At 33.5% G+C, this 26,914-nt stretch overlaps 1 protein-coding gene and 1 pseudogene across 2 annotated transcripts; both read right to left on the bottom strand.

The window, feature by feature from the left end:
* Window positions 1–234: 234 nt before the first annotated feature.
* Window positions 235–1,278, bottom strand: LOC143557556 (uncharacterized). The gene is made up of 3 exons (XM_077046600.1): window positions 1,167–1,278; window positions 514–1,035; window positions 235–413 (listed from the first exon to the last, which is right to left on the bottom strand). The coding sequence occupies exons 1-3, from the start codon at window positions 1,276–1,278 to the stop codon at window positions 235–237; spliced, it is 813 nt and encodes a 270-aa protein (XP_076902715.1).
* A 2,421-nt stretch (window positions 1,279–3,699) lies between these two features.
* LOC143557553 (methylesterase 17-like) lies at window positions 3,700–6,848 on the bottom strand (annotated as a pseudogene). The gene is made up of 4 exons (XR_013139597.1): window positions 6,336–6,848; window positions 6,079–6,219; window positions 4,128–4,262; window positions 3,700–4,034 (listed from the first exon to the last, which is right to left on the bottom strand). The product of XR_013139597.1 is annotated as a methylesterase 17-like (transcript).
* Between the last annotated feature and the right edge of the window lie 20,066 nt (window positions 6,849–26,914).

The raw sequence follows: 26,914 nt of genomic DNA, 5'->3' as shown, positions 1-26,914 counted from the left end.
GCAGACAATTATTTTCTAATCATTGTTTTTTTATCAAAAAAAACTACAATAATCAAATTAATAGAAAATAGAACATTAAAAAATAAGATATAACATACAATAACGCAAATTAATAAAAAAATAGAACATTAAAAAATTATAATATAACACTACAATAATGAAAATGAATAAAAAAAGAACTTCAAAAAATAAAACATAACAATTATAAAATTTACTAAAAGATTTACAACTATTCTACTCGTCTTCACCGTCATCATCGTGACTCATCCACACATGTTCTACCAAATCTGATTTTAGATTTAAATGTTTTTGCATGTTTCGCAATCTCAATAATATAGTAAGTTTTTCGTCGTTGTTTAGTAGTACGGTCGGCGGTTGAACATCAGTGTAATTGTCTTGACAAATAGCTCTCCCTGAATCCTCCAATATTATATTATGTAAGATAATGCATGTATACATAATGTCACTTAATTTTTTTCTTTTCTTGTATACGTGCCGGTTGGGCAATCATACTCCATCGCTTCTTTAATACCCCAAATGCCCGTTCGATATCCTTTCTTGATGACTCATGCTTTTTCTTGAAAAAATTACGTTTATCATCGTCGGGGCATGTAAAACTACCCATCAACGTGGCCCACTCTAGATAAATACCATGATAATACCCGTATTCATACTCGACATCATTTGCATAGAACAATGACCTGGGTGCAACTCCGTCTATGATCTCGTCAAACACGGGAGACGATTGTATAACAGCAATATCGTTGTTTGCATCGGCCATGCCAAAGAAATCATGCCAAATCCAAAGATCAAATGATGCAACGGCTTCTAGTATAAGTGTTGGACCATTATGATCACCCCGATGATGCTGACCTCGCCAAGCTGTTGGGCAAGCAGCCCATTCCCAATGTGTGCAATCAAAGCTACCAAGCATCCCGGGAAAACCATGTACTTGTTGATGGACCTCATATATTATTTGTATGTCACCGAATGTCGGATTCCTCAAATATCGGAAACCGTAAAGATCAATGACACCTATTAATAATAAAAAATAACAATATTGATAATAATATACTAATAACAACAATAATAGGTGTCATTGATCTTTACGGTTTAATAACAACAATAATAATAAAAACCAATAATAATAATAATAATAATAATACCTTCACATAAACATAGAAGACTTTCTCGTGCAACTTTTTCAGACATCTTTAAATACTGTTTGTTGCGTCGCTCGTTGTCCCATATGTCAATTGACGAATCGCGGCTGTTCATTTTTGCAAAGTAGAAAATCCTAGTTTACGTCTAGCATCCTCTCTTTATTAGAAATATACAAACTCATGTTCTAAATCGCCGACAATTCTTAAGAATAGCGACTCATCCGAAAACGACGTTGAAATTTTTCCAAATCATAACACGGGTTCTCACAAAAATAATCTTTCACCAAAAGCTCATGAGCACCCTCACGATCCCGTTTGAGCCGAGGTCCTCTTGTACGTGGTTTTGTGCATTCGCATTCACGGACTAAAACTTGGGCCGCTACTCGAACCGCTTCAAATATCACTTCTCTTCCATTTATGAATCGGATGAAGAGATGTTGTACAAATAATCGGACAACGAAGAGTCCGAGTACGAGTCTGTTTTATATAAAACTTAAGAGAAGAAAATGATAGAAATATGTAAAGAGTGTGTTGTGCAGTGTTTAAATAGATATCATATATGTGTTTATAAATAAAGGATCAAATACGAAAATTGTTTATCGTACATTACGTACGCGACACCATCAACCCTATATTTCAAAAAACACGTGGTGGAAAATTTGTAAATTATTTCAAATCGTTTCTATCCTAATTAACCGTTGCATCGATTCAACCATCACACACACTTCAATTGATTTTGAATTGAAATACGCTATTTGCTGAAACTCAGTTGCAGATGTTCCATATTTTGTTCATATGATCTAATCGATGATCAAATTGACGGTCTATTGATAATTGTTTGATGATTACGAGATTATATGAAGTGATTTCAGTGTTCAATTTCATGTTACAGGTGTTTAATTTTTTTTGTTAGTTTTAGAAGTTCTGTTTAGAAGTTCTGAACTTCAGGTGTTTAATTTTTTATTTTTTTTTTGTTAGTTTAGAAGTTCTGTTTAGAACTTCAAAACTTTTTTGAACACCCAGAACTTCTTAGAACGTTTAAAGATGTTTATTTTTTATTTTTTATTTTTTTGAACACCTAGAACTTCATTGAAAGTATTAAAACGTTTAAAGATGTTCATTTTTTTAACACCCAGAACTTCATTTAACGTATCAGAATGTTTATATGTCTTCAGTTTTGTTTCAGAACGTTTAAACATATTATTTTGAACCCTAATCAGAGCTCGATTGAGTGTATTATTTCTGCAATTCCATAATCGATTGATGAATCTAAATACTTCTACACATCAATTCGATTGATTAAATCATCATTTTGGTGTTCATTTTGGTCAGAATGTTTAAACTTTGAGCAGAACGTTTAAACATGAACCCTAATCATAGCTCAATTAAGCGTGTTAATCTGTATTTTCATAATCGATTGATGATTCTAAAGCCTCTTACACATCAATTCGATTGATTAAATCATCAATTTTTGATCAATTTGAATATTTTTAATGTTCAATGACGCTCTATTTCAATTTTGTTTTTTGACTTTTGAGATTTCATACTGTAAGTTGTGATTAGAGTTTAGAAATTGGATGAGATAGATTAAGGAGTTCAGAATTTGGATCGGAATCGATTTTAAATCGATGAATTTGATCGCAAACTACTGTTTGGGTTATTTACGAAACTGCCACCGCGTGAAATTAACATTGACATACAAAAGGCTCGCGTACCTAATGTACGATAACTGATTATTGTACCTTAACCTCCCCCTGTGTTTATGTATAGATATATAAGTTTTAGAATTCTTAAATTAATTTCCTTCTTCCGGATTTGGATTTTCAATAAAAAGATAACATTTAAATTTGCCGTTAACAGATTAGCTCTCACCCACCTAATGCTTCACTAGCGCCGATTTTCACGGAAGGTGGTATAACATGCTGATGTGGCTTATTAACGAGGGAGGCGCTAGGGTGTAACAAACAGCCTTATATGCAAACGGATTCTCCAAGGCGGCTTATAATTTGCAATCATCTTAGTGAATGATTTTGATGTAGTATTCCGATAAACATCAAGCCCCGTAAGCAATCAAGATCTCAAACTTGTGATATCCATCCCTATAGACAAAAGGGGAGGCCAAGACGGTGACCTGTATGCTTTCCAAAGTTAGCGAGGTTGAAGAGCCAAAGATTAATCACTAACTTAGTCTGTAAGTGTTCAACTTTTGTAGTCTCATCTTCAGAATTTGGAGGAGACAATTGTTGAATTAAATCAATCTATATTCAACAATAAGTGGATATTAAAAGTAACTTAGGAGAGAAAAGTAAGATATTTTACTTCAAACCCTTGTCTTTATAAGCACTATGCAATATGGGCTTAGTCAATGGGTGGATTTACACAAGGTGTAAACCATCATGAATATAGCTCAAAATAAATGATGTAATGTAGAATAATACATAAATATTCACGGCTATCTTTATTAAATGGGAGTTTATCATTATTTTACTAAATAAAATGCATCAAAATAGAATAATACAATGTTCATGGCTATCTTTATTGATTGATTTTAATCACACAAAAATCAAGTCTTAACTAAATAACAAGCATCTATGTGCAAGCAATAGAAGTTGCAACCTTTACGAATAACCCAAACAACGCAAAAGGGCTAGAGAAGTTGGGGCTATGATCACTCTCCAAAACATAAACATGTGAAGGCGGCCATTTCGTGATCATGTTTTCTTGTTGCTTTGGTTTTATCACTTTATCATACATTGTCTTAATGTATACTGTTGGCACCTTTTCAATACGTTCATTACCTTCCGGGAATCGAGCACTTAGTAATGCACTAACAGGCCCTGGTCATAAAAGCATTGAAGCTAAGGTGTAGTCCTACAAAATACATAATCACGGACATTAAAGAGTCAGTCACACTCCGATGCTTATCTCTTTGAGAAGAATTCTAAAAGTATGTAGCTTGAATACCTCTAGAGGAGCCATATGGTATAGGAGTTTATGTTGTAGCTCCTTTTTAACAATTGCGGATGTAGGAGGATGATTAAGTCCTAATTCAAATTCCAAGTCATAAGCATCACCATATTCAGATAGATCAGGCACTCCCTGCGTTACATAGTTGAAATAAGATAAAAATATTTTATTAATGCATATGTTTAATAATCACTTTGTATATAAGTAAATTCTAATATGTTCCGCTACATTAGTTTGCCAGGCACTCCCTATGTTACATAGTTGAAATAAGAGCAAATATTTTATTAATGCATATGTTTAATAACCACTTTATATATAAGTAAATTTTAATATGTTAGATCCGCTACATTAGTTTGTCAGCCCCACTTGTGATTGACTTTTCTATTTTGACTTTCTAAAAAGCATGTGTTGCTTCAATATTATTGAAAATTGGCTTTAGAAATTAATATTCTATTTCTTGGATTAACTTTTCATTCTTTGCACTTTATAATAATGTTTTATAAACTAATAAACGCAATACACATATGTATATGTATCATGTATTTCAGAATACTCAAAACTAATAATTCAAAACTTATATATAAGAAATCATTTCATAAGATAGCTATTGTCGGAGATGAATTTATATGTGTGTATCACAATAACACATATACACACACAAGTGTGCACACGCGTGCGCCCATATATCTAGTATAAATATACATTTTACTCACTGATAATATTATTATTTGTGAATACTCTCAAATATATAATAAAATTATCAATTGAATGGACTTGTTTTTTCTTTATATAATGTTGTATATATAGATTCAGTAATAGTGTAAATTGTAATTGTCGCTGAAGCAATGCATGTTGATAAAATTCGTTGAACTTTTTTCCAACTACAAAAGAATTGTAAAAAAAAGGTAGGTTACGGAAACTTTACTAAATGATTTACATTATCCAACATAGTCTCATAAATCTAGTAGTGCTACAAAAATACAATGGATTTAAAAATATAACACAATGTTGAGGATTATAGCATAATGTCGAGGAAAAATGACACAATGACGAAAATAAACAAAAAATCACCATGATAAATAAAAAGACACAATGATCTTAACAAAATTATAAAATCCATAAGCTAGAAATCAAAAAGCAAAAACATAAAATCTAATATCGTAGAGTTACACAAGACGGTTCCAATGCCACTAGTTTGAGTTCATTTGATACATTTCCTACAACCTCTTATTTTCAAAAAACTATATATTTTAACCCAACTCGCAAACTAAATAGTTTATTATTACTATTATTGGGCTCTAATAAGAGTATAAGCTTTCACGAAAAATGTCTTCATGATGCCGGCCTTTACCCCAAATAAAAGACGATAACTTTAATGATTTTAGATTTTTAGTCTAAAATATATTTATATATTTCTTTTACCAGCTTACTCAGCTAAGTATTCTTAAAACCACTCTTAAATGTTTACAACACATCTTGATAATTTTGCTATATATAATTAACGCACTATCGATATTGTCGAGGTTTGTACAAAAGTCCCAACTCCCAAGCCCAAGGCAAAATGACAAGCTTTTCAATATGCAACACTTGGCCCCATAAACATGCATATTATTCAAAGTACCACACACACTCTTTCTTTTTTAACACTTGTCTTTATATTATTTATTTAATTCCAATTATCTATATTTATATTATTTAAAATATAAGTTTCCGTTTACAAAGTCAATATTTGTATCAGATTAGTAATCTTATATAACAACAATTACAAGTTATCTATTTAAAATTTTATTAATAAAAGAGAATTATGGTTCAATTAAATGCATGTATACTTTAAATAATAATAATAATAATAATAATCTAGCGAAGTAATAATGTCAGAAAATCATACACCAAGGTATTGAAATCAAAATCATAGTTTAAAACAAAATTTAAAGATGTTTAAACTTACATCTTTAATGTCTTGTTCGGTTACGAATCCATTTTTAAGCATCGTCGCTGCAACATATACTGCGAGACTGATCTTATCTGGAAACTTGTGAGTTGCTTGAGTTACGCTTAGTCCCCCGGCACTATGACCTACCAATATCACCTGCGATAACCAGTGTTGTTTTAGCAGAAGTTGTATATGTTTGTAGTTATGTTAGAAACTACATATGGTTTTTTTATGCTTAATATGGTGTGTACCTAAAGCATGAAGAATTGTACCTTTTGATTATGAGGAAAGGAAGACATGAAATCAAGGAGAGGTTTGTTGTATTCATCAAAAGAGAGGATGGTGTTAGGATCAGAAGGATCTATGCCAGCCCCTTTGAGGTCTATGCATGTCACCATATAACCAGAGTTGTACATCATGCTTTTGAGCTTGTACCAACACCAGCCACCTCCACTTATGCCATGAATGAGCACAAAGTGTGGTTTCAATGGAGTCTTCTCCTCTACACACTCTCTATCTCCCATTCTCTCTCTTCATCGGTATCTCTGGCTCATTTTATGGGTATTTATAATAGTATTTGTACATTTGTTTTTGTTTCTTTTGGTGAATTTTATGTGCCAAAGTGGTTGGAATAAACCCATCAATGGGACATGTCATACATCATTTATATATTATAAATATATATTATATCATATAATCCTTGAAAACCGTTTTAATTGTTCGTCAGCGGATTTGAAGAACCCGAGACCCGACATCCAAATAGTTTATTTATATAAAAATAGGAAATTTTTATATAGTTTTTATGTTTGTTTCATTATTTTTATAATAAAATGTTAATATGTTTATAGATATATTGATTAGCTAGAAAGTTAAATTTTCAATTCATGTAGAGTGTAAATGTTTAGCCGGTTAAAAAAAAAAGAAAACAGAAAGAAGCACGTGATAGAAAAACTAGACTACTTAACAACCTACAAGGATTACAATATATAGTTTTTTTTTTAAATATCAATACAATCATTTTTTGAAGATAATTAGACATAAAACTTACAAGGAAATAGTATTTTGATTCTAATATTTTTAGGCTAAATTTTATCACATTTGTCATAGCACGCAAGAAGATACCGCAACAAATTTGCCTTTTTGGACTACATATACATTTTTATAACTTCAAGTCCATATATGTTCAATTAGTTTTTATGCGGCTTCGATATTGATTTTCTATTTTACTAACCATCCAAAACACCTCCAAATGGGTATCCGGACATTTATTATTTGTTCAAGTTCGTTATTTATTGATATAAATTCTGATTATTATATAATACTAAATCATGATTTTATAAATCATAGGTCCCTAATATTTGAGCTTTAATTTCTATTACAAATATTTTGATGGGATAAGTCCTCAGTAATCTTAAGTCCGTAAGTAAATTATTTTATGTGTCTCTGTGTAATTAAAATGCCAACGAACTAAAAAACGAGAATTAACATAAATACTTGGATTGACTCATGATAACCTTTATTTTTGGACGGCAGAACAAAATGCATTAAATAAAAACACAGCGAGCAGGAGATGTGAGAACACAAAACAGAACAAAAAAGATCACAATGACTTCAACATAAAAACAAAAGGGGATCCTATAGCTGCCAATGTTAACTTCAAAACCGGCCAGTGGATAATTCTTCCATTTGGATCAATTATAAGAGTGCAGTTTAATATCTTCTCTAACGTCCACTTCTGATTGTTAAGCACCAACTCATGATAACTTATAACCCTATATGTATAAACACAATGGTGCTGGAAGTGTGATGAATGGATTTTTGATGAAGTTATTAAATGAGACTCTTCATGTGATGAAACGAAGACTACATTTTAAGTTGTCTCTTAATTTGTGTTATTGTCACTGGTTTTATGCCTATAATTAAGTCGCTAATTAGAGTAGAATCTTCATCTATTTATAGCTTTTAATAAGTGTTTTTTTGTGTCTCGTTTGAATAATGTAGAAGAAAGTCTTCGAGATAAGGTGAACACTTTTCATATGTTTGAAATCTAAATTGAGAGGAGTACTCTCTACTCTAATTCTACCAGCATCTTCATCTTTTCACTTAAACAAAAGAATACCATTGTAAAACCTCAGGCGTGAGTGTCTTTCCTAAAAGTACATACTGCTTCACCTTTTGTACCCTGGGAGACAGAAAGACTTTTTTAGTAGAGACCTGAAATACGTTTAAGGGACCCGTGTTTAGCACGAGGTCTTAGCCACAATCGTCAACATTTATTTGCTTATTGTTGTTGTCAAGGAGCTTATTTGAAGTCCAAACTTGATGAAGACATAAGACGATGATAATACATGAAGATACATTAAAGTATACACGATGATAATACACGAAGGTGCATTAAAGTATCCGCTAAAGATGTCGGTCCAATCAATAATGAAATATAAATATTTTATATTTTATATCTATTTTTGTAAACGGTACAATACTAGGATATTTCTCATTACTAACATCTAACATCTAACGAGAATATCGTTAGCTTTTATTATTATTGTTATTTAATAAAAAAAATCAACCTATTTCCTATAAATAGGTCAATTAAATAATTCATTTTCTGAAAAATAATAAACATAAATTGTTTTTATCTTATCTTCACCAAAGGAGTTATAGCCTGGTAGTAGCATAGGAAGATACCCCTTCCGTGAGGTTGAGCATTCGATTTTCATGTTAAACATACGATATAGATTCTATTCTGTTTTTTTTAACGACCAAATAAGTAACGCCGGGAACTCTGTACGCGGCCCCCATTGGCTAAAGGTAGCCCAAGCCGGCCACGAGTCCGGGCGGACGGAGCCTATAGCGGTCCACCTATTGAGGGATTCCCCGGATAAAACCTGACCCCCACGCCGGCCAAACGGCACGACAGCAAGGAGCCGGTAAAACCGGGTGAGATCAGGACTCAAACCCTGGCAAGCCAAGATCATCCATCATATCTCTCATATAAATTGGTTATAATGAATTTTAAACCTCTTATCTCTCACTAATAAAATGAAAACTCTACTATTAAGCCACATCTAATTTATAAAACTATATAGATTCTATATGGAAACCATTTTCTATATATGTCAATATCTCAAATTATGCCATTCATAATCCAATTGTGGAGTCGGCAATTAAATCTAAGAAAATCCGGAATAAGTCAGAGGCATATAAAACTATATAAATGACTAATAATGTACTAAACAATTATAAAGTATATATGAAATACTAGTTTTTATTTTCTGTATAACGTGGATTATTTTATATTATTTGTTTTTAATATTTATATATATTTGAATTTTTATTTTTTTTTATTATATGAAAGTTAATAATATACTTATGGTTTGATATTAAATTGTTTCACAAGTAAATAAGATGTTATAACCCGGCTTAAAAGCTATATGAGTTTGATGATATCCAAGACTCGTTTATTTTTTTTACTCTAAAATTGGTTTTTTAATTATAAATAATATATATATTTTTTTAAATAAATTAGATATTGATTTTTTGTATATTCTTACTTTATAGGATTTTTGTATCAAATATTTGGTAAGATTAGTTTTTAATTTAATGAGATGTTATAACCCGTTTAAGAAATATCTGGGTTTGATAAGACTCATACCCGTGAATTCGGGTCAAATGCATGAGAAGTCTCCATTTAAAAATCAAACAAATCTAGCGACTCCAAAAAAAGAGGGAACGACCACATCGCGACACGTAAGATTTTTATGTTTTCGTTTATATATATTATAGAATCATTATCATAGTTTAGATCGTTTAATAAGTTTTCAATCGTCAGTGATCACTAGCTTAAATGGTTGATATAAAATATTCAAAGACTTTAATATGAAAACGAGGAGTTCTTGAATTTAGTATTATATTTTAAGTGATTAATGAATCTAAGGAAGAATTGGTCTATTATGTTTTGTGATAAATAGTATTTTTTGTTTTCATGTTTCTACATATCAATTCATCTCACATTCAAAGCTTGACAAGTGTTGTCGTTTATGAATTCTTATAACATTATTATTTTCTTAAAATCGAAACGTGATTTACAACTACATCAAAATTATAATATATCCTATCAAAAACATATATAATGATGTGTTGTGAAATAATTATCAATTTTAAAACACTCACAACACATGAGTAAGATTACTAGTTTAAACTTAAACAGGTTAAGAGACCAACACTTTATTAAACAAATTGTGTTTTGATTAACTTTGTTTCTAAACGAGCTGTATTCATATTCAGGTTAACATGGTTTATTAAACTAGTCACATTTGAATTAACCAATGCGAAAAATGATATAGCATTAGAGCATTCACATCCAATCCCACGTCACAAAACCTATATAACTAAAAATACACTTTTCTTAAATTTGTTTCTTACATTCTAAAAAGACCTTACATCTCATTCCTCATGTTTATCCCTATTTTATTCCAATAATACTCCTTATTTTTACATCTACTATTTTTTTTTTCCTTTCTAAGACCATCTACCCATAAAAAATATTAAAAAAAATATTTGGAGGATGAAAATTGAGAAACTGTTGTGAACCATCGACAATTTTGTATGTCACCTTTTTATTTTGTCAAACCAATTATGCAACCTTATCTCCCAATTGTATCTATAAACAATTGTTTTGGTATTATAGATACCATATATTGTAACGAGTTATGATCATCCATAAATTTACATATCTACATTCTATCCTCCTTTAATTAGTTCTATAAAGCTAAAGAATAACAACATTGTCTTCATTATAGTTAGAGGTAGAATTATAACACGTTATCAGCACGAGCCGCTTATATCCTAATCAAGAAAGGTAATAGGCACAAAGGTATCCACATAAGCATCATAAACACTTCTTTGATTATGTACATTTGAAATATATATATGCATATACATATACTAAGTAATAGCAATAATGTGTATAAACATTGTTATTAAAATTTGATAACTATTCTAACTTTTATTTATATATGCACACTAATATTTCATTTAGAAGTTAGATTTATTTACACTAACAATTCTATTCCTATTATTGTGCATACTAATTATATATTTTATGAAATAAACTTTATTTAATATCTTATTTATTATCTTACATTAAATAAGTAATATTATATATATATAATATATATAAACGAAGACCCAAAAATCCTACGTGTCGCGATGTGGTCACTCCCCCTTTTCTTGGAATCACCAGATTTGCTTGATTTTTAAATGGAGACTTCTCATGCATTTGATCCGAATTCACGGGTATGGGTCTCATCAAACCCATATATTTTTTTATCGGGTTATAACATCTCATTAAATTAAAAACTAATCTCACCAAATATTTGATATAAAAATCTTATAAAGTAGGGATATACTAAAAATTAGTATCTGATTTATTTAAAAAAAAAGATATGTATTATTTATAATTAAAAAACCAACTTTATAGTAAAAAAAATTAAACGAGTCTTAGGTCTCGTCAAGCTCATACAGCTTTTAAACCGGGTTATAACATCCCATTTATTTGTGAAACAATTTATCATCAAACTATAAGTATATTATTAACTTTCATACAGTAAAAAAAATAAAAACTCAAAAAATAAATAAATATTAGAAACAAATAATATAAAACAACCCCAGTAATACGGGGGACAAAAACTATGTGGTCGCTCCCCTTTTTATGAAAGCCACCAGATTGCTTGATTTTAAAATGAAGGCTTCTTATACATTTGACCCAAATTCACGGGTATGAGTCTTACCAAACCCATATATTCCTTAAACGGGTTATAATATCTCATTAAATTAAAACTTAATCTCACCAAATATTTGATGTAAAAATCCTATAAAATAGGGATATATTAAAAATTAATATATGATTATTTTAAAATATATTATTATAAATAAGAAACAATTTTTTGGTAAAAAAAATAAACGAGTCTTAGGTCTCACCAAACTCATATAGTTTTTAAACCGGGTTATAATATCTCATATATTTGTGAAACCTTTTATCATCAAACCATAACTATATTCTTAACTTACATACAATAAGTAAAATTAAAATTCAAAAAATATATGAATACTAAAAACAAATAATATAAAACACCCCCTAATACAGGGGATAAAAACTAGTATATATACACACACAAATACACATACAACCGGTAATATTACCATTATAAAACGGTAATATAACCGTTGTAAAACGATTATAAATTTTCAACTATAAATAACCACTTATCAATCTCAAATCTTTCACAAATACAAAAATTTTTCTTCTCAGGAATACTCAAGATAATATTTGAAAAGATGATTCATCCAGTTTTAATGTTAACTACCATAATGTTGATAATCTTGTTGTTTTTAATTTGTAATCTCCCACCTAGAGAGTTTAATCTTTTCTTTTTTCTTTATCTATTTATAGCTCTACCTTTGTATTTTCTTTCAATTTTTATAAATATGTAATCCTAATATTTATCTTATTTGTGTTTAGTAATAAAATGGAAAACATCGCAAAACTTGAATTTCCGGCTCTTAATATCACCGGAGATAATTATATGTTGTGGACGACACATGTTAAACGACATCTCAAATATATGGGTGTTTTGAATACGATAAAGGAGGGAAATAATTTCGAGGATCAAGACAAGGCAAAAGCCGATGTCTTCCTCCACAAACACATTGACGAGATGTTACAATTTGAGTATTCAAATTGTGAGGATCCATGCATTTTGTGGGAAGATTTAAAAAGCAGATTTGATTATCAAAGGGAAGTTCTACTTCCTACTGCTAGAGATGAATGGAACAATCTCAGGTTCCAAGATTTCAAAAAAGTAAATGAGTACACCTCTGCTTTGTTCAGAATATGCTCAACGCTCCGATTTTGTGGGCAAACTGTTACTGAGGGAGATATGTTGGAGAAAACTTTCTCAACATTTCATGCATCAAATATAAACTTGCAAACATTATTGATTGCAGAGTTTTAGAAGATACTCTGATCTAAATGTATTACTCCTTATAGCAAAAAAAATAATGAATTATTGATGAAAAATCATCAATCTCGTCCCACAGGTTCATTAGCAATACCAAAAGCAAATGTTGCTCACAAAAATTCTCATAAAAATTCTGGTCATAAATGGGAACAAGGTCGTGGATGTGACCATGGTCATTTTGATAAAAAGCATTTTAATGGTCGTAACCATTCATTTAAATGGAACACTAATTCTTACGGTCGTGGTCGTGGTCGTGGGCGTAGCCAGAGAACCAATAATTACCATGTCCCACAAAATAACAATTCCAACCAACACAGTAAATGGAATGAAGTTGGTAGGTCTGAAAACAATGGCACTTCATGTTTTAGATGTGGAAGTACAAACCACTGGTCAAAGGCTTGTTGCACAGCTCCACATATGTGTGAACTATACCAAGCCTCTCTCAAAGAAAAAGAGAAAGAAGTGAACCATGTTGATAACTTTGATGATATCAATGCGAGCTGAGCATTGCAGACTTTGATGTGGAACTCTGAACAAATGTTGCTTGACGACAATAATTATATGCAATAATTAAGTGTGTTTCTCATTATCTTTAATTGTAGTTCCCTTCATGTACTGTTTGTTTTTCAATTAAATAAAGTTCTTATTAAAATATCATAATGTCCTAGTTATACACTTATTATTTTTCTTAATATTTTTAAGATTTAAAATGAAAATCACTGGAGCACAAGATCAAACAAATGAAGAAGATATATGTATAGCCGATAGTGAAGCCACGCATACTATACTTAGATCTAAAAAATATTTTCATAAACCGAAGCCTACAAAAGGGATCATCAATACAATATCAGGTCCTACAAACTTGATAGAATGAGTGGGAAAAGCTAATTTAGCATTACCAAATGGTACAAAGCTCAAAATAGAAAATGCTATATTTTCTCCAAAATCAACAAGAAATTTGTTGAGATTTAAAAACATATATCATAATGGATATGATACTCAGTCAAGGACTGTTAGTAATGAAAAATATTTTCATATCATAAACAAATATCAGATATTGGAAAAACTGCCAATGCTCCATTCTGGTATACATTATACATATATAAATGTGCCTCAAGCACATATGGCAGTCAAAGAAAATTGTTGTGATTCTGGTATCATAAACTTATGGCATGACAGATTAGGCCATCTAGGATCCAAAATGATGAAAAGGAGCATTAAAATACACATGGGCATCCACTGAAAGATCAAAATATCCACAAAATAGATAAAATGTCTCAATGTACATCTTGTTCTCTTGGCAAATTAATTACAAGGCATTCGCCATTAAAAGTCGATAAAGAAACACCAATGTTTCTTGAAAGAATTCAAAGTGACATATGTAGACCAATTCATCCACCATGCGGACCATTTAGATACTTCATGGTCTTAATAGACGCATCCAGCAGATGGTCTAATATCTCTTTATTATCGACTCGTAATGTTGCTTTTGCAAAAGTTTTTGCTCAAATTATCAAATTAGGTGCACATTTTCCCGATTATACTATTAAAAGAGTAAGGCTTGATAATGCCGGAGAATTCACATCACATGCTTTTGATGATTATTGCATGTCTGTGGGGATTGTTGTAGAACACACTGTTGCTCATGTACACACACAAAATGGCTTATCCGAGTCGTTGATCAAACGCCTACAGCTAATAGCTAGATCATTAATAATGAGGACAAAACTCCTTGTTTCTATTTGGGGTCATGCAATTATGCATGTTGGGTCATTAATTCGTGTGATACCAAGTGCGAATCATAAATTCTCTCCCACACAACTTGTTTCCGGAAATGAGCCAAACATCTCTCACCTTAGGATTTTTGGGTGTGCTGTGTATGTTCCTATTGCACCACTACAACGCACAAAATGGGTCCCCAAAGAAGGTTGGGAATATATGTTGGATATGAAATGTCTTCCATCAAAAGATACCTTGAACCTTTAACAGGTGATGTATTTACAACACGTTTTGCTGATTGTCATTTTAACGAGACAATATTCCCGGCATTAAGGGGAGAAATGAAAAGGCAAGAAATTGATATATCATGGTGTGCCATCATAACCTAGACCCAAGATCAAAACAAAGTTAGACAAAGGTTAAAAAAATAATACATCTACAAGAAATTTCCAATCAGTTACCTGATGCATTTGCTGATATAAACAGGGTCACTAAATCTCATATACCAGCTGCTAATGCTCTAGCTCGAGTTGAGATTCCAAGCAAGCAAAACCATAACAATGCACCTCATGAATCCCAAAAACGTTTAAAACATGAAAGGCCAATCGGTTCAAAGGATAAAAATCATCGAAAAAGAAAGGGCTCTGAAAAGGATATTGGCCGAAAGGAAGGAATGACTGACAAAACCTTCAATCAGGAAAGAATAAATAATATAACACTCCCTCAGGAAGAAATAAATGATTCCATTAAGGAATTGTCAATCAACTATGGTCAATCACATATAATGTGGGATCGAGATGAAATGGAAAATATTGATGATATATTTTCTTATTCTGTGGCAAGTGATATCATGGAAGAAAATGATGACCCTGAACCAAAATCTGTAGATGATTGTAAAAATCGACAAGATTGGAGCAAATGGAAAGATGTCATGCAAGCTGAATTAAACTCACTAAAAAATCAAAAGGTTTTTGGACCTATTGTCATTACACCAAAGTCAATAAAACCTGTAGGATATAAATGGGTTTTGTGAGAAAACGAAATGAGAAAAATGAAGTTACAAGATATAAAGCAAGACTTGTAGCTCAATGTTTTTCAAAGAGGGCAGGAATTGATTATGAAGAAACGCATTCTCCTGTTATGGATGCTAATACGTTTAGATATTTAATCAGCTTAGCAGTCTCAAAAAATTTAGAGATGCGTCTTATGGATGTTGTCACGGCTTACTTGTATGGATCACTAGACAGTGACATCTATATGAAAATTCCCGAAGGATTTAAACTCCCCGAAGCATTAAGCTCAGAGTCTAAGGAAATGTATTCTATCAAGTTACAAAGATCCTTGTATGGACTAAAACAATCTGGAAGGATGTGGTATAAACGTTTGAGTGATTATTTGATAAGCAAAGGATACACAAATAATCTTATTTGTCCATGGGTCTTCATCAAGAAGACAACATCAAGATATGTGATCATAGCTGTATATGTTGATGATCTCAATTTAATTGAGGCACAAAAAGAAATTAATAAAGCGATTGCTCTTTTAAAGAAAGAATTTGAAATGAAAGACAATGGAAAAACCAAATATTGTCTTGGTTTACAAATTGAACATATGCATAATGGGATACTTGTGCATCAGTCAACTTATACTGAGAAACTCTTAAAGCATTTCAATATGGACAAAGAAAATCCTTTATGCACACCGATGATTGTTAGATCACTTAATGTTGACAATGATCCATTTCGTCATTGCGAAGATAATGAAGAGATTCTTGGTCCCGAAGTACCATACATCAGTGCAATTGGAGCACTTATGTATCTTACTAACTGTACAAGACCTGACATTTCTTTTGCAATTAATTTATTGGCAAGATTCAGTTCATCCCCTACTAAAAGACATTGGAATGGCATTAAACATATTTTTCGGTATCTAAAAGGAACTGCTGATTTAGGTTTATTTTATCATAACGTTCAAAAGAAGGGTTAGTTGGTTATGCAGATGCAGGTTATTTATCTGATCCCCATATAGCAAAATCTCAAACTGGATACGTATTTAAGAATGGAGGAACTGCGATTTCATGGCGTTCTCAGAAACAAACACTCATTGCAAGATCTTCAAATCATGCTGAAGTCATTTCATTGCATGAAGCTTCAAGAGAATGTGTATGGTTAAGATCTATGTCACGACACATATTGATTTCTTGTGGACTAGAGAAAGATCGAATTCGAAATCCTATCTATGAAGATAATGCAACTTGTGTCTCGCAAATGAAGGAAGGGTATATCAAAAGTGACAGAACAAAGTATATACCACCAAGATACTTTGAGTATACTCGGGACCTAATTAAAGACAATCAGGCTGAGATGAGATATGTCCAATCCAACAACAACTCAGCTGATCTTTTCACAAAAGAACTTCCCACAACAACATTCAGTAAACATGTCCATGATATTGGCATGCACCATGTACGGACGATGTAACGACCTGCAACTTGAGGGGGAGTTATATACTGCACTCTTTTCCCCTTAACTAAAGCTTTTTCCCATTGGGTTTTTCTTTAGCAAGGTTTTTAATGAGGCAGTCATTCAAGACCCCGAAGTTTTGAAAATGTGTCATCCAAGGGAGAGTGTTGTGAACCACCGACGTTTTTGTATGTCACCTTTTTATTTTTGTCAAACCAATTATGCAGCATTGTCCCCCCAATTGTATCTATAAACAGTTGTTTTGGTATTATAAATACCATATATTGTAACGAGTTATGATCATCCAGAAATTTACATATCTACTTTCTACCCTCCTTCTTTAATTAGTTCTATAAAGCTAAAGAATAACAACATTGTCTTCGTTATAGTTAGAGATAGAATTATAACAGAAACATTTTTTTTGGATTGGTTTGTTTTCTCATGAAAAAAATATATGACGGATGTGGTCATAGGGATGGGGATGAGATGCATAGGTGTTTTTTCTTATATTTTTATTTTGTTGTTTTCTCTTAAATTTAGGAACAATGTTGGGATGATATATGAAATGTCAATGCTCTTAAATAACCAAAATATAAATAATTTTGTGTCTTGTTTCGTTATTTGTTAGCTACAGTCAGGTTATTGTACAATAATTTTTAACATACAAAAACATACGTGAATCACGCTCAATGTAAAAACAAAGCGCTCAAATGCAAAAATTTAACAAGGCAAAAACAAAACGCTCAAAGCCAAAAATACAAAAAATCTCAAGCCAAAATACAAAAACGCTCAAGAAAATAATAATATGCTCATAACGGGTTTCATGAAGAAAGGTAAAAAAATTGATCGATAAACTATCCAAATCTATTTTGCGGTGAATTGATGATTAACTTGGTTATGTATCAATGATTCCGAGATGTTGGGATGTGATTTCATGGATCAATTTTGTAAATATAAGTACTTTTATACATTAAGGATTATTGTATTATATCCATTTTCTTGTTAGCTATATAAACTTATTAGTAGGGGTGTCAATTTTGACACAAGCCCTTTCAAATGAGTCAATTTGAGTTATTATAAAAATTAAATGAGTTGGTTTGGGTAGAAGATTTTAACTAAATGGGTCAAAATGAGTCATTTGAAATTCCATCCTCTTTATTTTCGGTATAAAATGGGTCGACAAGTTCAAAAAAATGGGTCGATGTGGGTTAGTGTCTAAGGAAATATGACAAATTTCGGATCGGAACGGGTTTTCATACAATACAGGTTTCGAAATGAAACGAGTTTAAGATTGGAACGGGTTCGGTTTAGGTTTCAACCCAACACGAGATTTCACACAGGACGGGTTGGGTTTTGGTTTCTTTTTGGTCGATTCCAGACTTGTTATTTTCCATTTTTTTCAGTTTCGTTTTTGTTCGTTTTGAATTCTTTTTGTTTCTTTTCAATTGATTTTTTCCGATTTCGATTGATGTGGTTCGGTTTTGGCTTTTTGTTTCATTTTTGTCGATTTTTTCGTTTTTGGTTCGATTCTCGGTGGTTTTTTTATGGAACAAGGACAACGTAGGAAATAATTTAGCGTTTTTAATTTTTTTGTTTATGATTTATATTTTTAGTTATAATTTTTATTATTATTTTTAAATATTTTTTTGAGGGTTTTTGATCTTAATAGAAAACCCCTAAAAAATTTTCAAAAAAATAATAAAAAAATCATAACTTAAAATATAAATAAAAAACAAAAATATAAAAAAACTAAAATGTTTCTGTCGTTATTCTCGTTCACAAAAAAAATAAAATAAAATAAAAACTCAAAACCCGGTTAGACCCTAACCTTTCCAACCCAAACCAAAACAACCCTTTTTTTAATTGACCCATATGACCCAAACTCGTTTTGACCCATGACTCATTCAACCCAACCCAACCCATTTGCCACCTCTACTATTAGGGTTTCATCTGGTTTAGTCATATTTTTTCTTATTTGAAACATGAGTAATTAAGGTCAACTAAAAGTACAAGGATAATTTACTAGTACGAACGTACGGTAAGAGAGTGTATGAGTTATCATTCTAAGAAAACTATAGAACAAATATATATTATAACAATTAGGTCGGTAGTAGAGTTTCAGGTGAGACCTAAATTATATATGGGTAACCGGTTCAAATTAGTGTATTTAGTTCCACTCACTGAGCTTTGCCGACGGGTTTCTTTACATGTTTTCTCCCGCGTCCACGTTGGCTCGAGCCGCCGCGAGACTCCGGGACGGGTGGTGGATCCGAGTTGATTTGTGTCTCCGGCACCGTCTCGTCGTCTGGTTGGGAACTCGAACTGGCCATCATGTTTGTGGTTGGTTTTGGAAACCGGGCACCGTATTTGGGTTAGGGGCTTCGGAACTTAGATATTGCATGTATGCGGCCATTTGCACGTAGAACGGATACGAATTTGAGGGATAGGGACTGTTGGCATTGGGATGGTAGATGGGTTCGTTTGTGAATTATTTGGTTCGGGATTGTTTGCGTTTCCTTGTCAGGCGTATGCGGCAAAACCGAGCGTTTGGTTGTTAAATGGAAACATTTTGGTTGGTGTTCTAGAATATATATATATATATATATATATATATATATATATATATATATATATATATATATATATATATATATGAGTATTTTATAGAGAATTAGTAGAAGTGTGGATAAAAATTGAGGTTTGAGTTTGTTTTTATAGTATATTTGTATTAATATTTAAAAAAAAAGGTTTTTTTTTTATTCCAATGGCTAGTTCAACAAAATCAAACGGATAGTTTTTTTTGAAAATGATGCCACAAATCGCGTTATACACAAAACACTTAAAAAAACAAAACGCCGAGGGGGGGGGGGTGCCCCCGGCGTTATGGGCCATAACGCACGGCATAACTCATGACTACGCTTGGTCTAAACATGTTAAACTAATGCTTTTAATAATATTTCCTATTTCTTGTACCATCCTAAGTGATATAATACAAATCCGACATGTAGGTGCTGACGTGACACATGATCAAGCCTTAGAGGGTGTAATGGTCCAGGTGATCCGGGGCTTAATTGAATTTTTTTTTATTTTTTCTTTTGTTAAACACAAAAATACTAAATTAAAACATAAATAAAAAGGAAAAAAAAACATAAATTTAAAATGCAGCAGCCTCTAAAAAATAAATAATAATAGCGTTTTTATTTTTTTGGCTAATTCCTTCTGAATACAATATTTTTCTTCCTCCATTATCGCTTGGTCGGATGGCGGTAGATGGCTAAAGTATTTGGCTAGAAAAGTCAAACTCTTGAAATTACCCGAACCCGAAATGGTTATAAATTTGAGAGATTTAGAGAGGATTTGTAAATAATAGTAGAGAGAAATGGAGTAAGATTGATGTGTTATTTTTATAAAATTGGGTTGTTATATATAGGGTCGGCTCCGAAAAAACAAAAACAAAAACAAAAACAAAAAAAATGGGCCATAGACGAATTTTTTTTGTCTTAAGTAAAAGTAGTATTTTGTTGGGTTTAAACAATTTAATTTTTATATGAGTTTATTTGATTATAATTGTGTTGTGTAAAAAACTTTTTTTATAAAAATAGTATTAAGCATGCCTCAAATGTTAGTAGAACCCACAACCTTTGGATTGGGAGTAATACCCTTTTTGTCACTAGACCAAACTAATGGTTATGTAATTGAGTTTAAACACTAAATATACATATTGTTTTAATAAAAATACATATAATTTACAAAAATAAAAATAAAAATAAAAAATTCGGGCCTACGGGGTGTCGGGCTTGTGGCCGTCAACCATAGTGGTAGGCTTTTAATTGAATATAAAAAACACTTTTTTCTAAAAAACCTCAAGCCCAACGACTATTTTTTAGCAACCCAATGTCCAATGGCTATTTTTAAGCCCGCGATACGGCTCGCCTAGGGCTTCGCGCTCCTAATCGTAGATAGGTGGTAGTGGTGTTCACGATCACTGCCCGCTGCCATGTCCTTCGCGCCCCCCTGTTGGCACCCCATTACACATGGCCTTGGAGTGTAATGCTTAGTCATTTGAAAAAATAATATTGTATTTAGACCATCCGTAGTGGCACTTTATCCCGAGCATTTTGGCCTATAACGCCGGGGACACCCCCCCCCCCCCCCCCCCCCCGCGGACGTTTTGGGCTTTTTTTAAGTGTTTTATACATAACGCGAGAAATGGCTCGACAATCCAAAAATATATCCGTTGGGATTACCGTTGGATTTAAAAAAAAAAAGCTTTTAAAATATTAACTAAACTATACAATAAAACAAACCCAAACCTCAATTTTTTAAACTTTTTATCTACTATTTCTCTACCTAATACTTTTTGCAATTATTTTTACTACCAAAAAATGTTTCCGTTTAATAACAACCAAACTGTTCTCGGTTTCGGCCAATATACCCGTCAAGGCAACGCAAGCAACCAAAATCCACAACCGAACCCATCTACCGTGCCTATGCCAACCATCCCCATTCTTCAATCCCCTTATCCGTTTGAAGCGCATATGGCTGCGGAGCCCCTTTACCGAATATGGTGCCCAGTTTCCAAAACCCAACCGCAAACATTTTTTCCGGTTCGGGTTCCTTACCCGAAGACGAGACGATGCCGGAGACACAAATAAACCAGGAGCCACAACCCATACCGGAGACTCGCGGCGGTTCGATCCAACGTGGACGTCCGAGAAAACACGCAAAGAAGCCCGCCGGCGAAGCTCGGGCTAAAAAGAACGGCATACCATGGAGTCCCGACGAGCGCGAACTATGTGCTCGTGCTTGGTGCGCGATATCGGAGATGCCGAGTGCGGTAAGTTTTTAAAAAATATATATATTTGTTAAATTTCTTATAATAAACATTGAACTTGTAATGTTTTTATTTTTTTTAGCGAACTATCAACGACTGGGCTTATTTTGGTACAAAATTAAAGAGTTGTTTCACGAACTTGGCGGGGACTCACGTCGAGAAAAAGATTCCTTACAGTTGAAATGGAACGACATCAACACCAAATGCACGACTTTCCATATGGTTCACTCTCGGATGACTCGAACGTGGAGTAGCGGTTTGTCAGAGGCGGAAATCATGGAAATGACATTGAAAGAGTGTCAACATAAGGTCTCGGGGACCTTTAGTTACTTTAGCATTTGGAAAGAACAACTGAGGTTTCACCCGAAATGGGGCCCGGTTATGGAGGCCAACACCGAAGGTTGTCCGCCTAAAAAAGGTCTAAAACATCGTCTTCGGTTGATCTGGACACGCCTCGTTCCAACGCTCGAAACTTCAACTTAAGTGATAATGAAGCCGCGAATCCTTATGCGGATATTAACGAGATGCCTCGACCGGGGGGTAGAAGAAGCAAGGGAAATGGAAAGGGGCCGTGTCGTCGTCGGCAACGGGTTCGAATGCCGAAATGGAAAGTCATTCAAAGAAATGAACATTCGATTCAAAGATATACAAGAACTTGGAGCTAAACGTCTTCAAGTAAATTCGGGCGCCGTCAAAGTACTTAAAGGAATGAATTGGACAACGACATGGAGATTCTAGCAAATGAGTTATCCGAAGATGACCCGAAAGTCTAATCCCTAAAAGCAATTCGGCAAGCGAAAATTTTTGAAAAATACAACATGTAGTCTTATTATTATTTATTGTTGTTTTTTTTAATTTAATGTATTTTTTTTATTTTAATTTCGTTTTTATTTGTGAGTGTAATGTATTTTTTTAATTTTATGTAGTTTTTTTAATTTTATATCTAATTACTTAAATGAATTATTATTTACAAAAAACAAAAACAATTAATAGTGATTGGGCGCCACATGGCGCATAACGTCTGGGGATGGGGCTTTATGACTACACCCTGTTTTTATGAAAAACCATAACTCTGACTGGGCGACACGTAACGCATAATATCTGGTAGTGAGACTTTATGACTACACATAGTCTTAAATTATAATAAAATAAAAATCTTAAAAAAGAGATAAGAACATTGGTAAATATTCTTAAGGACTCGAACCTTATCTTGAGCGCTTTCAACATGGCCTATCACTTTTGAAGAAAACGAGCTCTCACTATGCCAGTATGCCTAGAGATGTTCAAAACTGTTTGGGACTAGGAACCGGAACCGGTTCCTATTCAAAACCCCATTTTAAACCGGTTCCAGGCTCGAACCGGTTAGGGAACCGAACCGGTTCTCCCACCCTCGGACCCCTAACCTATCTAACCGGTTCTTACCGGTTCCTAAACCGGTTCCTGTACTAACCGGTTACAGTGTAATTTTTTTTTTTTTTCGTTTTTCGTTTGCGATTTGGATTCTAAACTACGATTCGTATTTGTATAGCATGAAAAATAAAAAAAACAATTAACATAAAATTCATTTTATTTACTTTAAGAAGTTCAAAAAAAAAGGTTACATGTTTTAAAATCTTCAAAAACAAACTAACATAACATTAAACTTATAAATATAAAGTTGTGACATATTATTTCTAGAAAAGCCTTCTTGTTCGTCGTAATTATTGAGCGGCGACTTCTTCCTCGGAATTACTTGTAGAAATGCATTCTTGTTCGTCGTGCACTCGAACATCAAGTGGTGTTTCATCTTCGAGAGTGGTTACGTGTTGAATACGATCGATTGAGTCCAAGTGATCCTTTAAGCAAATGCACATCTCCACCGACTCCGAATTTAGTCTTGTTCTTCTCACCGATATTACCTTGCCACTAAGAGAAAAAGCGGATTCCGAAGCTACCGTAGAAGCTTGGACGGTTAGTAAATCACGGGCCATGGTGGCAAGAATCGGAAACTCGGTTTCCTTTACCTTCCACCAAGCCAAAACATCAAAAGTGCCATATTACTCTTCGGATAAACCGGTAGAGTAATCATTTGCACTATACCTTCCTAGTTCGCTTGAAGGGGTGTTACCCCTTTGTTTTTTAGTTGTTACGTTGCGAACGGTGTTCATAAGGCTAATCATGGGATCTCGTACTCTAGTAGCACTTGAACTTGATGAAGACCCCCCCGGCATAGGCATGTGTATGTTTGACCCATATTTATTTAAATAAAAGTCATACATAAATTTAAAATTCAAGTTAAAATAATTTTTTGCCTCTGTTGAAAAGTTTGGGTCAACTTCATGCATATCTGTAAGGCCCCGTTACCGGAAGCCCTACTTTCGCGTCGGATTTACTCATAAACACAGTTCTTCAAATCAGAGTTTATTAAAACTTTTCGCGGAATATAAAACATCAATCATTTGTTACAAATCATTCAATCTTTTCTTTGATACCATAACACAAAACTTTATATTTAAAACATCTTTACTTCTTTCTTCAGATGCCAGCCGTTCAATCCATGCCGTGTGTCATCCTCATGCTAACTCTATAATCAGCTCACCTGCGTGCATACTAAAAGTCAGCTACGCTGAGTGAGTTCTAGTTAATCAAGCAACTTATCATACAACCACTTCATACAATATATATATACGTATCCGAAGACACATAGTCCACTGTCTAACATGCCACTGTTTAACCACTTAATTACCCCTACAGCTTAGCCACTTAATTACAACGGCACGTATAGGCTTTCCCTATCACGCACTCACGCTATGCCACTTAATAACGAAGGCACGTATAGGCTTTCCCTATCACGCACTCACGCTATGCCACTTAATAACGAAGGCACGTATAGGCTTTCCCTATCACGCACTCACGCTATGCCACTTAATAACGAAGGCACGTATAGGCTTTCCCTATCACGCACTCACGCTATGCCACTAACACCCTTACTAGACTCCTGCTACCTCTAACACACTCTACCTCAACCTGCCTTGGTCACACTCATATTAGTTTAGTATTTACGTAGTGAACAAGTCACATCACATCATTCATACACACTATCAACCACTTGGCAATCGCTATCCTTGGCGATACGTGCAATATCCGAAGATCGTTCACGTACCGACAAGCATTATAAATATATACCTCATATAACATCTATAGCATACACTTACCACTTAAAGTAAGTGGATTCACACTTCACATCGAGTATGCACACAGCCCCGAAAACATAACAAGGAAATGGGGCTAGAAACTCACCTGAATACGGTTACGTTCTCCGTTGATTGTAATTCCTTTCTTTAACTGGGCTCGGCTAACTGTATAATATTTACACATATCAATTAACTACTACTACTCGTTTTCGATAACTGCCTTAACACATTTTCCATTAGGTTTTTAATTCATTTTATAAACGAACTTCGCTTCAGGCGAAGTTAAACCTTAGGCGAACTCGGAAACAGCTTGGTTCTGGCTTGATTCGATCGAATAGGAACACGTTCGATCGAATAGGAACACGTTCGATCGAATAGGAACACGTTCGATCAAACAGGAACACGTTCGATCGAATAGGAACACGTTCGATCGAATACAACACTCATTCGATCGAATACAAAACTCATTCGATCGAATGAGTTGGAGACTATTCGGTTGCTTCCCTATTCGGTCGACTGGACTTGTTCGATCTACGCATTCGATCGAATGGACTGATTCGATCGACTGGTTCGATCGAATGAGTCTGATTCGACTCCTTCAAGCTGGGCGACGGAGAAACCCACGGGTTTTCCAGATTTTCCAGATTTTTGACCCAAAATCGAAGTTTTTGACATGGAAATGCTCGGGATTGAAAGGGCTATCGATTCCTTGTACTTTTAAACACAAAAGCTTGCATTTTGACATCAAAACAAGGCGGTTTTTGACCCGAAAACTCAAGTTACGAAAATAGGGAGTTTTTGCTCGATTTGAGCTCGAAAATGGTTATGAAAACGGATGATTTTCGAGAGGGACTTACCAAAAACGATTAGGAACAAGATTGTGGACTCGGATTTGTGATTTGAGAACTTTCTCTCTCTAGCTTCTCTCTCTAGAAATGAGAGTGTTTGTGTGGGTGTAAGTGAAGGAAGATGGTGAAAATGGTGGAAGTGTCAAGAACTTTCGTTTATATACTACGGGTTTGGTTAGGCTCGGGTTGGCTTCCTACGGGTCGAGACAGGCCGAGTTCATAAAATAACTAAGCCCAAGACCCGTTCCTTACTCGACATTAAATAACTAAAACGTGAAATTACTAAACATAACTTTCTTTTATTTATCAATATAAAAATTTCGGGATGTTACAAGTCTTCCCTCCTTAAAGAGGTTTCGTCCCCGAAACCTAACTTATTCCCTATAAACGGAAAACTTCTTATATTTACACGCTTTACCATCACACAACTATTTATTATAACCAACATGCATTCAAGTTAAATTCATAGATCGTTCATACTAAAGCACAAGAAGTCACAAGTACTTCATAACATAAAAGGAAATCATTCAAGCTTGCTAAACAACATAGGTTCAACTGTAACATAAAACACTCTTTAACTACTAAACATAAAACAACTGTGACATGCCACTTATTCTCCTGCAACCTCCTCAGCAGCTAATAGACCATCCCTTCACGCGTTTCCTCTTCCTTCCCTCACTGCCACGGCTTCTCTACACTCCCTAGCTATGTGACCTGACTTACCACACCTATAACACTTCTGGTCCTCGGTGCATTCACGGGAGAGGTGCCCCTCCCTCCCACATCGGTAGCA

Source organism: Bidens hawaiensis, unplaced genomic scaffold (assembly GCF_021521415.1).
Source record: "Bidens hawaiensis isolate Kalapana, Puna unplaced genomic scaffold, B.hawaiensis_p1.1 tig00019057_1, whole genome shotgun sequence".
NCBI lineage: Eukaryota > Viridiplantae > Streptophyta > Magnoliopsida > Asterales > Asteraceae > Bidens > Bidens hawaiensis.
The sequence above is the reverse complement of the archived record's forward strand: the minus strand, read 5'-3'. Positions and strand labels throughout refer to the sequence as shown.

What these genes read in the sequence shown, in the direction of transcription:
- LOC143557556 (XM_077046600.1), bottom strand. Translation starts at nt 1,278, where the DNA reads ATGAACAGCCGCGATTCGTCAATTGACATATGGGACAACGAGCGACGC. An exon ending in TCTTCTATGTTTATGTGAAG is followed by an intron (nt 1,036 to 1,166) that starts GTATTATTATTA and finishes TATTATTAATAG; the next exon opens with GTGTCATTGATCTTTACGGT. An exon ending in GGTATTAAAGAAGCGATGGA is followed by an intron (nt 414 to 513) that starts GTATGATTGCCC and finishes TGGAGGATTCAG; the next exon opens with GGAGAGCTATTTGTCAAGAC.